Raw genomic sequence first — 18013 nt, forward strand, 5'->3', positions numbered from 1 at the left:
CCATACAGTGCCTACATAACATAGTGCCATACAGTGCCTACATAACATAGTGCCATACAGTGCCTACATAACATAGTGCCATACAGTGCCTACATAACATAGTGCCATACAGTGCCTACATAACATAGTGCCATACAGTGCCTACATAACATAGTGCCATACAGTGCCTACATAACATAGTGCCATACAGTGCCTACATAACATAGTGCCATACAGTGCCTACATAACATAGTGCCATACAGTGCCTACATAACAGTGCCATACAGTGCCTACATAACAGTGCCATACAGTGCCTACATAACCGTGCCATACAGTGCCTACATAACCGTGCCTACATAACATAGTGCCATACACCTACATAACAGTGCCTACATAACAGTGTCTACATAACATAGTGCCATACACCTACATAACAGTGCCTACATAACATAGTGCCATACAGTGCCTACATAACAGTGCCATACACCTACATAACAGTGCCTACATAACAGTGCCACACGGTGCCTATATAACAGTGCCATACAGTGTCTACATAAGTGCCACACAGTGTCTACATAACAGTGCCTACATAACAGTGCCTACATAACAGTGCCTAAATAATGGTGCCATACAGTGTCTACATAACTGTGCTACACAGTGTCTACATAACGGTGCCATACAGTGCCTACATAACATAGTGCCATACAGTGCCTACATAACCGTGCCTACATAACAGTGCCTACATAACATAGTGCCATACAGTGCCTACATAACCGTGCCTACATAACAGTGCCTACATAACATAGTGCCATACAGTGCCTACATAACCGTGCCATACAGTGCCTACATAACCGTGCCTACATAACAGTGCCTACATAACATAGTGCCATACAGTGCCTACATAACATAGTGCCATACAGTGCCTACATAACCGTGCCATACAGTGCCTACATAACCGTGCCTACATAACAGTGCCTACATAACATAGTGCCATACAGTGCCTACATAACAGTGCCATACAGTGCCTACATAACATAGTGCCATACAGTGCCTACATAACATAGTGCCATACAGTGCCTACATAACATAGTGCCATACAGTGCCTACATAACATAGTGCCATACAGTGCCTACATAACATAGTGCCATACAGTGCCTACATAACATAGTGCCATACAGTGCCTACATAACATAGTGCCATACAGTGCCTACATAACATAGTGCCATACAGTGCCTACATAACATAGTGCCATACAGTGCCTACATAACATAGTGCCATACAGTGCCTACATAACAGTGCCATACAGTGCCTACATAACAGTGCCATACAGTGCCTACATAACCGTGCCATACAGTGCCTACATAACCGTGCCTACATAACATAGTGCCATACACCTACATAACAGTGCCTACATAACAGTGTCTACATAACATAGTGCCATACACCTACATAACAGTGCCTACATAACATAGTGCCATACAGTGCCTACATAACATAGTGCCATACAGTGCCTACATAACATAGTGCCATACAGTGCCTACATAACATAGTGCCATACAGTGCCTACATAACATAGTGCCATACAGTGCCTACATAACATAGTGCCATACAGTGCCTACATAACATAGTGCCATACAGTGCCTACATAACAGTGCCATACAGTGCCTACATAACAGTGCCATACAGTGCCTACATAACCGTGCCATACAGTGCCTACATAACCGTGCCTACATAACATAGTGCCATACACCTACATAACAGTGCCTACATAACAGTGTCTACATAACATAGTGCCATACACCTACATAACAGTGCCTACATAACATAGTGCCATACAGTGCCTACATAACAGTGCCATACACCTACATAACAGTGCCTACATAACAGTGCCACACGGTGCCTATATAACAGTGCCATACAGTGTCTACATAAGTGCCACACAGTGTCTACATAACAGTGCCTACATAACAGTGCCTAAATAATGGTGCCATACAGTGTCTACATAACTGTGCTACACAGTGTCTACATAACGGTGCCATACAGTGCCTACATAACATAGTGCCATACAGTGCCTACATAACCGTGCCTACATAACAGTGCCTACATAACATAGTGCCATACAGTGCCTACATAACCGTGCCTACATAACATAGTGCCATACAGTGCCTACATAACATAGTGCCATACAGTGCCTACATAACATAGTGCCATACAGTGCCTACATAACATAGTGCCATACAGTGCCTACATAACAGTGCCATACAGTGCCTACATAACAGTGCCATACAGTGCCTACATAACCGTGCCATACAGTGCCTACATAACCGTGCCTACATAACATAGTGCCATACACCTACATAACAGTGCCTACATAACAGTGTCTACATAACATAGTGCCATACACCTACATAACAGTGCCTACATAACATAGTGCCATACAGTGCCTACATAACAGTGCCATACACCTACATAACAGTGCCTACATAACAGTGCCACACGGTGCCTATATAACAGTGCCATACAGTGTCTACATAAGTGCCACACAGTGTCTACATAACAGTGCCTACATAACAGTGCCTAAATAATGGTGCCATACAGTGTCTACATAACTGTGCTACACAGTGTCTACATAACGGTGCCATACAGTGCCTACATAACATAGTGCCATACAGTGCCTACATAACCGTGCCTACATAACAGTGCCTACATAACATAGTGCCATACAGTGCCTACATAACCGTGCCTACATAACAGTGCCTACATAACATAGTGCCATACAGTGCCTACATAACCGTGCCATACAGTGCCTACATAACCGTGCCTACATAACAGTGCCTACATAACATAGTGCCATACAGTGCCTACATAACATAGTGCCATACAGTGCCTACATAACCGTGCCATACAGTGCCTACATAACCGTGCCTACATAACAGTGCCTACATAACATAGTGCCATACAGTGCCTACATAACAGTGCCATACAGTGCCTACATAACAGTGCCATACAGTGTCTACATAACCGTGCCATACAGTGCCTACATAACCATGCCATACAGTGCCTACATAACCGTGCCATACAGTGCCTACATAACATAGTGCCATACACCTACATAACAGTGCCTACATAACAGTGCCTACATAACATAGTGCCATACACCTACATAACATAGTGCCTACATAACATAGTGCCATACACCTACATAACAGTGCCTACATAACAGTGCCACACGGTGCCTATCTAACAGTGCCATACAGTGTCTACATAAGTGCCACACAGTGTCTACATAACAGTGCCTACATAACAGTGCCTAAATAATGGTGCCATACAGTGTCTACATAACTGTGCTACACAGTGTCTACATAACGGTGCCATACAGTGCCTATATAATGGTGCCATACAGTGCCTACATAACATAGTGCCATACAGTGCCTACATAACAGTGCCATACAGTGTCTACATAACCGTGCCTACATAACAGTGCCTAAATAATAGTGCCATACAGTGTCTACATAACTGTGCTACACAGTGTCTACATAACGGTGCCATACAGTGCCTATATAATGGTGCCATACAGTGCCTACATAACAGTGCCATACAGTGCCATACAGTGCCTACATAACAGTGCCATACAGTGCCTACATAAGTGCCATACAGTGCCTACATAACTGTGCCTACATAACAGTGCCATACGGTATATAGCTAACAGTGCCATACGGTATATAGCTAACAGTGCCATACGGTATATAGCTAACAGTGCCATACGGTATATAGATAACAGTGCCATACGGTATATAGATAACAGTGCCATACGGTATATAGATAACAGTGCCATACGGTATATAGCTAACAGTGCCATACGGTATATAGCTAACAGTGCCATACGGTATATAGCTAACAGTGCCATACGGTATATAGCTAACAGTGCCATACGGTATATAGCTAACAGTGCCATACGGTATATAGCTAACAGTGCCATACGGTATATAGATAACAGTGCCATACGGTATATAGATAACAGTGCCATACGGTATATAGATAACAGTACCATACGGTATATTGATAACAGTGCCATACGGTATATAGCTAACAGTGTCATACGGTATATAGATAACAGTGCCATACGGTATATAGCTAACAGTGCCATACGGTATATAGATAACAGTGCCATACGGTATATAGATAACAGTGCCATACGGTATATTGATAACAGTGCCATACGGTATATAGATAACAGTGCCATACGGTATATTGATAACAGTGCCATACGGTATATTGATAACAGTACCATACGGTATATTGATAACAGTACCATACGGTATATAGATAACAGTGCCATACGGTATATAGATAACAGTGCCATACGGTATATAGATAACAGTGCCATACGGTATATAGATAACAGTGCCATACGGTATATAGATAACAGTGCCATACGGTATATAGATAACAGTGCCATACGGTATATAGATAACAGTGCCATACGGTATATAGCTAACAGTGCCATACGGTATATAGATAACAGTGCCATACGGTATATTGATAACAGTGCCATACGGTATATTGATAACAGTACCATACGGTATATTGATAACAGTGCCATACGGTATATAGATAACAGTGCCATACGGTATATAGATAACAGTGCCATACGGTATATAGATAACAGTGCCATACGGTATATAGATAACAGTGCCATACGGTATATTGATAACAGTGCCATACGGTATATTGATAACAGTGCCATACAGTATATAGCTAACAGTGTCATACGGTATATAGATAACAGTGCCATACGGTATATTGATAACAGTACCATACGGTATATTGATAACAGTACCATACGGTATATTGATAACAGTGCCTACATAACGATACAGGAATATCCTGAAGAGTTTGCCCAGTTTTATGTAAATTTCTCCAATATTGTTTCCGTTCTTCTCAGTTTTGAAGATCTCTGCTTGCTGTCAGTTGGAGCACATGTTCTGAAGACCCATCCTGATCATGCGATACGTTGTACCGAAATCAGGAATTAAATCAATTGGAGAGTAAGATGCGTTGTCAGCCTCTGGCAGTAATCCCATTCACTGACCGCAAGCAGAGATTGTGAAAATGGTGAAGGTTTGAAGCATAAATATCTAAATATGTCTATACTGTCCTAGTGACTGGTTCATCACAGGTGTAGGGCCCCTGAGGGCCCCTGTGCAGCTGAACACTAAACACAGACATCATGAGCCCGCGCCACAATTCACAGTCTTTTCGAGCTCATGTTTTCAGGAACATTCTGTCCAGAGGCAGCGAGATCCCTGCGTGTGACAGTGAGCAGACCCGTCACAGTGTGTCAGGACGCCGCTGTTTACAACCTGACACCCGCCAGCGCCCGGCGATTCTCCCTGATCCTAATTATTTGGGTCAAAGAACACCAGGAGCGGGATTAGGTGATCTGTGACTGACTGCACCACCTGCAGCTATTTCTGGGGGTAGAGCGCCTAAAGTGCTGACACCCTCAAACTGATCCCCTGCTGAATCACAGCAGGAGAAAGAGACCGCCACGAGACTGCACCCTCCGGAGAGAACGCAGCGAGAGCAGAGAGACGCGGCAAAACCAGTGATGTCATCATAGCAAATCACTGAGCACACGTCACCCACTGCAATCAACTAACCGACCCCCAACCAGGAGCAGTATTATAGTAGTTATATCCTTGTACATAGGAGCAGTATTATAGTAGTTATATTCTTGTACATAGGAGCAGTATTATAGTAGTTATATTCTTGTACATAGGAGCAGTATTATAGTAGTTATATTCCTGTACATAGGAGCAGTATTATAGTAGTCATATTCTTAACCATATTTCTTTTTATTGAAAGAAAAATTCAGGGCCGTGACCCACACAAGACAGTACATTGATGACAATATGGTACCAAATAGTATCCAGCATACATGTCAAGTGTAAGCAATATAAAACAGTTATTATCATTGACCCTAGAGTGATATCCAAGAAAAGGAAGGGGGAGGGGGAGATCAGGAAGGGAAGGAGGGGAGGGAAACAAGGAGGTGATAAATTTCTGCTCTATTATGTAAAGTTTCTATAGGCTTTCCATGGAGACCACAATTTTAGGAAGCGAGAGCGTGAGTTATTTTCCCAGTGCGCTAGCTCCTCAAAACGGTAGATCTGGTCTACTTTATCAGTCCACATCGGGAGAGTTGGTGGGGAGTCGTTCTTCCACAAGTAGGGGATAAGTAATTTAGCTGCTGTGAGCAGCATCGTTGGAAGGTCATGTTTGGTGGGTGTGAGGGATTTGTTCGGACACCATAGCAAGATAAGCTTAGCATCCAGTGATATCTTGGTATTGCATATTTGATTAACTAAATCCTCAATTAAGGTCCAGAACGGTTGAATCTTTTGGCAGAGCCACCAAATATGTGACAAGGAGCCAGTGTCCAGGCCACATCTCCAACATTTTTCAGAAATTTCTGGGTTCAATTTATGCAAGAATTCAGGTGTTTTGTACCATCTACACAGGAGTTTAAAGGAATTCTCCTGAATCCTCACACAACGATTGAAGCCGTGTGAATGAGCTAGTATGAACGCTTTCTCTGGCTCTGTAAGGGATATGGAGAGCTCCCGTTCCCATGAGGCCACAAAACGAAGCTCCGGGGGCAGGGAGGAAAGCATTTCTTTATACATCTGAGATAATGGCCTAAGGGGGGGTTTGGTAGCCAAGACCTTCTTTTCAAGCCAGGAGGGCGAACTACTATCAGAAAATGGCCCGGTACACAATTTGGTATCTCTCTGGAAATTTGCTAGGTGGAAAAAGGGTGCTGTTTTGACCTCAGGGAGGTCCATTACTGAATCCCATTTTAAACAGCCATCCGGGAGAAGGACATCCCGCAGAGGAATATCAGCGAGCTTAGACCAAATCCCGGAGGGGTTTAACACCGTTGGATGGATGTGGCTTTGTAGTAGTCTAAGCGGCATACCAGTGTTAGGGAAATTAAAGATACGGGACTGAACCATTTTGGACCATTCCACCAACATGCCTTTCCAAACCGGGGACGTATAACAGTGATTAGCAGAGATAGGCCTAATACCCCATAAAGTAAGCAATTCTTGGTTAGACAATAGTGCATTTTCAAGACGGGAGCAAAGAGAGCTAGATTGGCGAGACATAATAGTTACGCATCTGCCTAGCTGTACAGCAGTATAATAAAGCTTCACATCTGGCATCCCAAAGCCTCCGAACCTCCTATCCCTTGTGAGGACAGAGTAAGCAATACGTGGTGACTTGCCATTCCAAAGAAAGCGTGTGAATACCCTACGTATTTCAGTAAAATATGAATTTGGAAGCCAAATAGGTAGGGATTGTAGCAAATACAGAAATTTGGGAAGGATAAAGGTCTTGATGTAATTTTTTCGTCCTACCCAAGAGACAAATGGGAGTTTCAGGTTTTGAAGATGTGTCCGGACCGTTTGAAGGAGCGGCAGGTAGTTAAGGGAAGCCAGATCTTGGACATTAGCCGAAACATGAGTACCTAAATACACAATGTCTCTGGAGGCCCAAGTGAATGGAGTAGCACGCTTAAGATCATTAATCACTGCTTGTGGACAAGAGATATTGAGAGCCATGGATTTCCCATAGTTAATTTTAAAATTCGATATAAACCCAAAATCTTCAAATATGAACAGCAATCTAGGCAAGGCTTCCCTGGGGTTTGAGGTCATGATTAAAAGGTCATCCGCGAATGCCGCAGCAACGTGTGTACAAGATCCTATTTGTAAGCCCTTTATCTCTGGGTCCATTCTTATTCTACATAAAAGGGTCTCCATCACTAAGATGAATAGTGCAGGAGATAAAGGGCATCCCTGCCTTGTCCCGTTAGTGATGTGAAATGGTGGTGACAGTGTTCCATTAACTTTGACCATGGCAGAGGGGGTCGAGTATAACGTATAAATGGCAGTAATAAATTGGTCAGGTAGGCCAAATCTCAACAGGGTCCGCGACATATAATGCCAACTGACCCTGTCGAAGGCCTTTTCCGCGTCCGTACTTACTAGCACCAAGGGCTTAGATGATCTTTTAGCCCAATTTACAAGATGAAGAAGCCTTATTGTATTTTCTGACCCCTGTCTGCCATGGACAAAACCCACCTGTTCCTCATGGACGATGTCAGGCAACACATCCTGAAGCCTAGTGGCCAAGATCTTCGCCCACCACTTCACATCACAGTTTAGTAGAGAGATCGGCCTATAGTTGCTGCAGCATGTCGGATCCTTATTCTCCTTATGCAGGACAGTAATGTGTGCCAATAAGGAATGAGGGGCAAGGGAGCCACCAGTGAGAAGATGATTGCACAGGTTCCTGAAACGGGGAATTAGAACATCTTTGAAGGATTTATAATAAGTGATGGGGAACCCATCTGGTCCTGGGCTTTTGCCCGAGGGGATGGACATGAGTACTTTGTGAATCTCTAGATCAGTGACAGGTCTAGTCAATTGAGATGCCTTGGCCGGGGCTATAGAAGGGAGATCTAAATTCTGTAGGAATTTATCAGTAGCTTCTGAGAGATCACTAACAGATGCACCATCTGGGGGGGGTAGATTGTATAGGGTCTCATAAAAAGCACAGAATGCCTTAGCTATATCTGGGGTAGATTTATGTATTTTACCTTTGGGGTCCTTAATAGAGGAAACAAAGGAGTCAGAGAACTGCTTCTTGGCAATCGCCGACATCAGTCTGTTTCCTCTATCCCCATGTGCATAGGCTTTAAATCGTGAGCGTAGGATCAGCTTTGCAGAGGTTATATTTAATAGGTTTTTTAAGTGTACTCTGGCTTCAGTTAGTTCGGTCAGGGTGCGCTTAGCCTGTGATTCCTTGTGAGAGGATTCAAGGCGAGCAATCTTCGCTAGCAAAGCGTCTAATGCCTGTGTTCTTTGCTTTTTTACATAGGCCCCTAGTGCAATTAGTTCCCCCCTTATAACTACCTTATGGGATTCCCATAGTATGGAAGGAGAAGGCGGGGAGTCTGGTGTATCATTTAGCGCGAAAAATTCGGAAAGCGAGGCCTTGATTTTGCACGCGTGGGTGGGGTCCAAAATCAAGGTGTCGTTCAAACGCCATAGGCGTTCTTTTCTCTGTGGTCCGGACAGGGAGAAGTTAATGATAACAGGGGCATGATCAGATAACGTAATACTACCAATCCGGGCTCCAGAGACATTACGAATATGTGAGTCAGACAAGAACAAATAATCTAATCTATGGAATGACATCTTGGCATGTGAATAAAATGTATAGTCTCGGCCATTGGGGTTTATAGTACGCCAAACATCACGGACCTTCAGTTTTCTCAGGGAAGTTTTAAGCCTTTTCAAAAGCTTATAGGACACAGACGGTCTACCTACTGACGTGTCTACTGCCGGTTCAAGAGCGACATTGAAGTCGCCTCCCAAAACTAACAGTCCATCAGAAAAAGATGACAATAAAGCGAGGGTCTGAACGAGCCATGGTACTTGGCCTCTATTAGGCGCATATAGATTGGCGAATGTAACTGGAGAGTCACCAACTACCCCCTTTACAAAAATATACCTGCCCTCAGGATCCGCTGAAGTAGCGGTATGCTTGAAGGGAAGGTTTTTGTGTATAGCTACACTGACACCTCTACTGGCGGATTCATGTGTACTATGAAACCACTGAGCAAACTTCCTGGGAGGAAGATTAGGGATTTTATTTGTCCTAAAATGTGTCTCTTGCAGGAAGGCTACCGAGACTTTATCCCTCAGAAGGAGAGAGATGGTTTGAGACCTTTTGCATGGCTCGTTCAGCCCGTGTGCGTTTAGAGAGGCGACTACAATTGAGGACATGACAATATATATACTAAGGAGAAAAAGCATATATTATCCATGGAAATATCTGAGAGAGCATAGCATATATGAGCAGGATGAGGAAAGGAGGGGAAAGGGGAACAAGTAAAATAGAATAAAATAAAATAATATAAAATGAGAAAGATAACCAGCAGCATGTCAGGCTGGTGTAAAACCAGCTCAGATGAAATATTCATCTAGAGAAAAGTAGGTGCCTACCTATCACCATCCAAGACAGGGTTGGATTGGCGAGGGGGCAGGTAAAGCACCTTTTGGTCTACAACAAAAAGGGGAGACCTACAACAAAAAATACTTCCAGCACCGGAATCTATCCGGACATTACCCTGCAAATAGGGAAAGCAAAAGTTGCCTTCATGGAGGCAGAGTTCCAAAACAGCACAAGAGTGTCCCGGTTAAGGTCTGACGTCTCATACATAACTCTAAGCCAATAGTAAAAAAGTAAAAAATTGGCTCAAAAACAGAACAATCGTGAACAGGCCACTACCTTCCGCATAAAACACTATGCCGAGGGGCCGGGAGACAGTCATCTCTTATAGTAGAAAAATGAGGTAGGACCTAATATTGGCAGTCTATGTTAGCAGACAAATAGTACCAATGTCACCTTGATTTGAGCTCAGGTAAGGGCTCCGTCCATCCTGCTGCGACCCAAACGATCTGACTTGTTTGCAGATGCCGTCTGCCAGGAGGACACACGTGGCGGGATAGGCAGGGGGCCATCTTGATCGGCTGGTAGCCACGAGGGGATCTCCACCGGAGGGACATCCAGGGACCTCCAAACTGACTCTAGGTCCGCGGGAGAGCGAACTGTAAGCAGCTTTCCATTCCTGGAGATCGCCAGCCCAAAGGGATATAGCCATCTGAACGGGGTCGACGTCTTCCTGAGGACTTCCAGCAAGGGCTTAAATAAGCGCCGCTTAGCCAGGGTAGATGGCGCTAGATCCTGGAACATCTGAATCGGTGTATTCTCATATTCTAGTACCTCCATTTCTCTTTGCCTTTTCAACAGTGCCGCGGTATCTACAAAACTTAGTAGGCCGCAAATCACGTCACGTGGCGGTTCTTGAGGTTTGGGCCTAGGGCGCAGCGCCCTGTGTATGCGCTCCACCACTATTCCCTCTGCTCTTTCCGGTTCAAGCATCATGGAAAATAACTCACGCGCCACTGTCGGCAAGGCCTCTGCCGCAATAGATTCAGGTAGGCCGCGGATGCGTATGTTGCGCCGGCGACTCCGGTTCTCCTGGTCTTCCAGTTTCAAGAAGGCATCGTTCAATAGGGCCTTGTGAGATGCTAGCACCTCTGATGCTTTGCCTTCATAGGTCAAAATGGCTTCTTGCGTGCCTTCTAATGTGACCACTCTCTGGCCTAGATGTTTTATGTCGTCTTTGATGTCCGCCAGATCTTGTTTGAGAGGCGTAAGGGCCGATTCAAGAACCCGGCGAAGGGTCCGTTCCGATAGAGGCGGATCTCTGGGCCTTCTATCTGAAATATCAGAGCCGCTGCCCGCATCAGAGAGTTCTCCTGCGTCGGAGTCATGAGCATTAGACGCCGCCATATTGGCGCCTTTCTGTGTGGCAGCTCTCGGCGTTTTCCGGAGAAACTTCTCCATCTCTGGCTGTTTGGAGTGCCGTAGGGTCGACTCTGAACTTCCTCTGATCTTCTCCTTGCCAGGTTTCCCCATAATAAAGTAAATTATAGGCTTATATAGGGTTAGTGAGCCGGAATGCTGGAGGAGCTCAAGCTCGTGCGGCCATTCAGCTGCGTGGCTAGGCTCCGCCCCCCTATAGTAGTCATATTCTTGTACATAGGAGGCAGTATTATAGTAGTTATATTCTTGTACATAGGAGGCAGTATTATAGTAGTTATATTCTTGTACATAGGAGGCAGTATTATAGTAGTTATATTCTTGTACATAGGAGCAGTATTATAGTAGTTATATTCTTGTACATAGGAGCAGTATTATAGTAGCTATATCCTTGTACATAGGAGCAGTATTATAGTAGTTATATTCTTGTACATAGGAGGCAGTATTATAGTAGTTATATTCTTGTACATAGGAGCAGTATTATAGTAGTTATATTCTTGTACATAGGAGCAGTATTATAGTAGTTATATTCTTGTACATAGGAGGCAGTATTATAGTAGTTATATTCTTGTACATAGGAGCAGTATTATAGTAGTTATATTCTTGTACATAGGAGCAGTATTATAGTAGTTATATTCTTGTACATAGGAGCAGTATTATAGTAGTTATATTCTTGTACATAGGAGCAGCATTATAGTAGTTATATTCTTGTACATAGGAGCAGTATTATAGTAGTTATATTCTTGTACATAGGAGGCAGTATTATAGTAGTTATATTCTTGTACATAGGAGGCAGTATTATAGTAGTTATATTCTTGTACATAGGAGCAGTATTATAGTAGTTATATTCTTGTACATAGGAGCAGTATTATAGTAGCTATATCCTTGTACATAGGAGCAGTATTATAGTAGTTATATTCTTGTACATAGGAGGCAGTATTATAGTAGTTATATTCTTGTACATAGGAGCAGTATTATAGTAGTTATATTCTTGTACATAGGAAGCAGTATTATAGTAGTTATATTCTTGTACATAGGAGGCAGTATTATAGTAGTTATATTCTTGTACATAGGAGCAGTATTATAGTAGTTATATTCTTGTACATAGGAGGCAGTATTATAGTAGTTATATTCTTATACATAGGAGCAGTATTATAGTAGTTATATTCTTGTACATAGGAGCAGTATTATAGTAGTTATATCCTTGTACATAGGAGCAGTATTATAGTAGTTATATTCTTGTATATAGGAGCAGTATTATAGTAGTTATATTCTTGTACATAGGAGCAGTATTATAGTAGTTATATTCTTGTACATAGGAGGCAGTATTATAGTAGTTATATTCTTGTACATAGGAGGCAGAATTATAGTAGTTATATTCTTGTACATAGGAGCAGTATTATAGTAGTTATATTCTTGTACATAGGAGGCAGTATATAGTAGTTATATTCTTGTACATAGGAGCAGTATTATAGTAGTTATATTCTTGTACATAGGAGCAGTATTATAGTAGTTATATTCTTGTACATAGGAGCAGTATTATAGTAGTTATATCCTTGTACATAGGAGGCAGTATTATAGTAGTTATATTCTTGTACATAGGAGCAGTATTATAGTAGTTATATTCTTGTACATAGGAGCAGTATTATAGTAGTTATATTCTTGTACATAGGAGCAGTATTATAGTAGTTATATTCTTGTACATAGGAGCAGTATTATAGTAGTTATATTCTTGTACATATGAGCAGTATTATAGTAGTTATATTGTTGTACACAGGAGCAGTATTATAGTAGTTATATTGTTGTACACAGGAGAAGTATTATAGTAGTTATATTCTTGTACATAGGAGCAGTATTATAGTAGTTATATTCTTGTACATAGGAGCAGTATTATAGTAGTTATATTCTTGTACATAGGAGCAGTATTATAGTAGTTATATTCTTGTACATAGGAGCAGTATTATAGTAGTTATATTCTTGTACATAGGAGCAGTATTATAGTAGTTCTATTCTTGTACATAGGAGCAGTATTATAGTAGTTCTATTCTTGTACATAGGAGGCAGTATTATAGTAGTTATATTCCTGTACATAGGAGCAGTATTATAGTAGTTATATTCTTGTACATAGGTGGCAGTATTATAGTAGTTATATTCTTGTAAATAGGAGCGGTATTATAGTAGTTATATCCTTGTACATAGGAGGCAGTATTATAGTAGTTATATTCTTGTACATAGGAGCAGTATTATAGTAGTTATATTCTTGTACATAGGAGCAGTATTATAGTAGTTATAGTCTTGTACATAGGAGCAGTATTATAGTAGTTATATTCTTGTACATAGGAGCAGTATTATAGTAGTTATAATCTTGTACATAGGAGCAGTATTATAGTAGTTATAATCTTGTACATAAGGGGCAGTATTATAGTAGTTATATTCTTGTACATAGGAGCGGTATTATAGTAGTTATATTCTTGTACATAGGTGCAGTATTATAGTAGTTATATTCTTGTACATAGGAGCAATATTATAGTAGTTATATTCTTGTACATAGGAGCAGTATTATAGTAGTTATATTCTTGTACATAGGAGCAGTATTATAGTAGTTATAATCTTGTACATAAGGGGCAGTATTATAGTAGTTATATTCTTGTACATAGGAGCAGTATTATAGTAGTTATAATCTTGTACATAGGAGCAGTATTATAGTAGTTATAATCTTGTACATAAGGGGCAGTATTATAGTAGTTATATTCTTGTACATAGGAGCGGTATTATAGTAGTTATATTCTTGTACATAGGTGCAGTATTATAGTAGTTATATTCTTGTACATAGGAGCAATATTATAGTAGTTATATTCTTGTACATAGGAGCAGTATTATAGTAGTTATATTCTTGTACATAGGAGCAGTATTATAATAGTTATATTCTTGTACATAGGAGCAGTATTATAGTAGTTATATTCTTATACATAGGAGGTAGTATTATAGTAGTTATATTCTTGTACATAGGAGACAGTATTATAGTAGTTATATTCTTGTACATAGGAGCAGTATTATAGTAGTTATATTCCTGTACATAGGAGCAGTATTATAGTAGTTATATTCTTGTACATAGGAGCAGTATTATAGTAGTTATATTCTTGTACATAGGAGGCAGTATTATAGTAGTTATATTCCTGTACATAGGAGCAGTATTATAGTAGTTATACTCTTGTACATAGGAGCAGTATTATAGTAGTTATAATCTTGTACATAAGGGGCAGTATTATAGTAGTTATATTCTTGTACATAGGAGCGGTATTATAGTAGTTATATTCTTGTACATAGGTGCAGTATTATAGTAGTTATATTCTTGTACATAGGAGCAATATTATAGTAGTTATATTCTTGTACATAGGAGCCGTATTATAGTAGTTATATTCTTGTACATAGGTGCAGTATTATAGTAGTTATATTCTTGTACATAGGAGGCAGTATTATAGTAGTTATATTCTTGTACATAGGAGGCAGTATTATAGTAGTTATATTCTTGTACATAGGAGGCAGTATTATAGTAGTTATATCCCTGTACATAGGAGCAGTATTATAGTAGTTATATTCCTGTACATAGGAGCAGTATTATAGTAGTTATATTCTTGTACATAGGAGCAGTATTATAGTAGTTATATTCTTGTACATAGGAGGCAGTATTATAGTAGTTATATTCCTGTACATAGGAGCAGTATTATAGTAGTTATACTCTTGTACATAGGAGCAGTATTATAGTAGTTATAATCTTGTACATAAGGGGCAGTATTATAGTAGTTATATTCTTGTACATAGGAGCGGTATTATAGTAGTTATATTCTTGTACATAGGTGCAGTATTATAGTAGTTATATTCTTGTACATAGGAGCAATATTATAGTAGTTATATTCTTGTACATAGGAGCCGTATTATAGTAGTTATATTCTTGTACATAGGTGCAGTATTATAGTAGTTATATTCTTGTACATAGGAGGCAGTATTATAGTAGTTATATTCCTGTACATAGGAGCAGTATTATAGTAGTTATATTCTTGTACATAAGGGGCAGTATTATAGTAGTTATAATCTTGTACATAAGGGGCAGTATTATAGTAGTTATAATCTTGTACATAGGGGGCAGTATTCAGGGGCGTAGCTAACAGCTCACGGGCCCTGGTCCAAGAGTTCATCCTGGGCCCCCTTCCCTCTGTGCTTTGTGGCCGGGGGCAGGGAAGCACATAGCCTTCCTGCTGCCTGAGGCAAAAATTGAAACGGCACCCCCCCCCCCCCATGCCAAATTCTTGACCTAACCCATTTCCTCCAGCCAGAGGTGTAACTTGACCAGCATGTACTTTATATAATGCCGGTGTCTTTATGTGGCACAGGGGTCTTTGGGGCCCCCTTAGCCTCCTGGGCCCAGTAGCACCCCCTATAGCTACGCCCCTGGCAGTATTATGGAAGTTACTGAATGGTTTAGTGAAAATTATTTTGAAAAGCATTTGTATGACGGACATATTTCACCATATTCTCCTCCCTTCCCTGGCAGCGCTTCTTCTGGACATTCTCACAGTGGCTGGACTACAGAAGTTGATGAAACGCCGCGGTCCGTATGAAGTCAATCCTAGTATCTTGGATTATCTCGTTCTCGATGTCTATGCCTTCCCAGCTGGACATGCCAGTCGGGCCACTATGGTGTCCAAGTTCTTCCTCAACCATCTAGTGCTCGCCATCCCTTTGCGGGTTCTCCTGGTCCTGTGGGCCTTCAGTGTTGGAGTGTCTCGCATTATGATTGGCCGGCACCATATCAGTGATGTCATGGGAGGATTTGTGACTGGTTACCTGCAGTTTACCTTCGTGGAGGTTCTTTGGCTCTCGTCGAGTACATGTCAGATGTTGTCTTCGTTATGGTGAGTGTCTCCATGGAGACACGGGACTTCGCGTTATTTCTCTGTTCTGGAATAGAAACTATTAAATATCTTTGTCTTAATAATTCATCTCTGGATGTCCAGTTCTGGTGTTTTTAACCCAAAGTAAGTACAACACACAGACCAGGATGGATCCATGTATTTGAGCTCATAGGAACAGACGCGCTGATTTATCAGGTCTTCACTCCAGAATTTTGGCTTCAAAAAGTTGCAAAATGTTCGGATTATTTTTTTTTGGGGGGGGGGGGGGGGGCGTGGTTATCTATGTTAATGAGCTTCACTCCAGATTAGTCACTGTAACTTATTTTATTAAAACGTTGCAAAAAAAAAGTTGCAACTTGACTTAGAAGGCGAGGTAGAAAACAGAGGAGGGGTCTCTCTTATAGGGCGGGACCTGCCACATTGGATAAATGGCATAAAGTACCCCCATACCTCTATCTCCCCCCTCAGTATTGTTGGCAGGCGGCCCTTATACTTTCACACCTTGCACTGGCAGCAGAGCCATTTACCTCAGATATTTCCACGCCGGGGCCTCTGTTCCTCTTTCTTCTATATGAAGGCTCTCCGGTAAGTCGCTCTCCGGTAAGTCGCTCTCCGGTAAGTCGCTCTCCACTGGCAATTCAGGTTTTACCAGTCACGTGACTTTATGTTGTGACATCATCGGACACACACAGCTCTGCCATGTCATGAACTTCACTGTCTACAGTTATACATTGCAACAAACCACCAGCTGTTGGAGGTAGCAGCTCTTTATTAGTCTCTGGGTAAACTACAATGTTCCCATTCACTGATACGAAGCAGATATTTTAAATATAAAGAATTGATCTACAGGATATACTGTATTAGAGACTGGCAGAACTCTTCATGGTACAGCGGTTGTGGGTGGACCAGCCCTTTAAATGACCTTGGAGGGGCATAATTGGTTGCAGAGGTCACAGCTTTAACCCCTTGTTGAATGACATAACGATTAAGCAGCTTACAGTTACACAGGACAGCAGGATTGTAACCCTGACATATGGCGCTGCTGCCAACCTCCCTCTCTGCCCGCAAGCTGATTATTTGGGAACTGGGCGCATAATCAAATGATAAAATATTATTTGCCGCTTTACATGTATGTAACATCCCACCTGTCACTGTGCAGTGAACATATAGCAGTGTCATACAGTGCCCACATATCACCGTGCAGTGCCCACATATCACCATGCAGTGCCCACATATCACCATGCAGTGCCCGCATATCACCATGCAGTGCCCACATATCACTGTGCAGTGCCCACATATCACCGTGCAGTGAACATATAGCAGTGTCATACAGTGCCCACATATCACCGTGCAGTGCCCACATATCACCGTGCAGTGCCCACATATCACCATGCAGTGCCCACATATCACCATGCAGTGCCCACATATCACCATGCAGTGCCCACATATCACCATGCAGTGCCCACATATCACCATGCAGTGCCCACATATCACCGTGCAGTGAACATATAGCAGTGTCATACAGTGCTCACATATCACCATGCAGTGCCCGCATATCACCATGCAGTGCCCGCATATCACCGTGCAGTGCCCGCATATCACCATGCAGTGCCCGCATATCACTGTGCAGTGCCCGCATATCACCGTGCAGTGCCCGC

General features: G+C 41.8%; 2 protein-coding genes across 9 annotated transcripts in view; one reads left to right on the forward strand and one right to left on the reverse strand.

The window, feature by feature from the left end:
- FAM78A (family with sequence similarity 78 member A) overlaps window positions 1-9682 on the reverse strand; it is a 27568-nt gene extending 17886 nt beyond the window's left edge. For all 8 annotated transcript variants that reach the window (XR_005780760.1, XR_005780758.1, XR_005780756.1 and 5 more), the window contains exons 1-2: window positions 9670-9682; window positions 8689-8690 (exon numbers count right to left, since the gene is read on the reverse strand). The gene's annotated coding sequence lies outside the window, so the exon portion shown is untranslated. The remainder of the gene's footprint in view (window positions 1-8688; window positions 8691-9669) is intronic.
- Window positions 1-16442, forward strand: part of PLPP7 (phospholipid phosphatase 7 (inactive)) — an 18106-nt gene extending 1664 nt beyond the window's left edge. The window contains exon 2 of the mRNA XM_040442552.1: window positions 15995-16442. Coding sequence (XP_040298486.1) covers window positions 15995-16359 — 365 coding nt within the window. The 3' untranslated portion in view covers window positions 16360-16442. The remainder of the gene's footprint in view (window positions 1-15994) is intronic.
- The last annotated feature ends 1571 nt before the right edge of the window (window positions 16443-18013 follow it).

This window comes from Bufo bufo, chromosome 8 (genome assembly GCF_905171765.1).
Source record: "Bufo bufo chromosome 8, aBufBuf1.1, whole genome shotgun sequence".
NCBI classification, from domain to species: domain Eukaryota; kingdom Metazoa; phylum Chordata; class Amphibia; order Anura; family Bufonidae; genus Bufo; species Bufo bufo.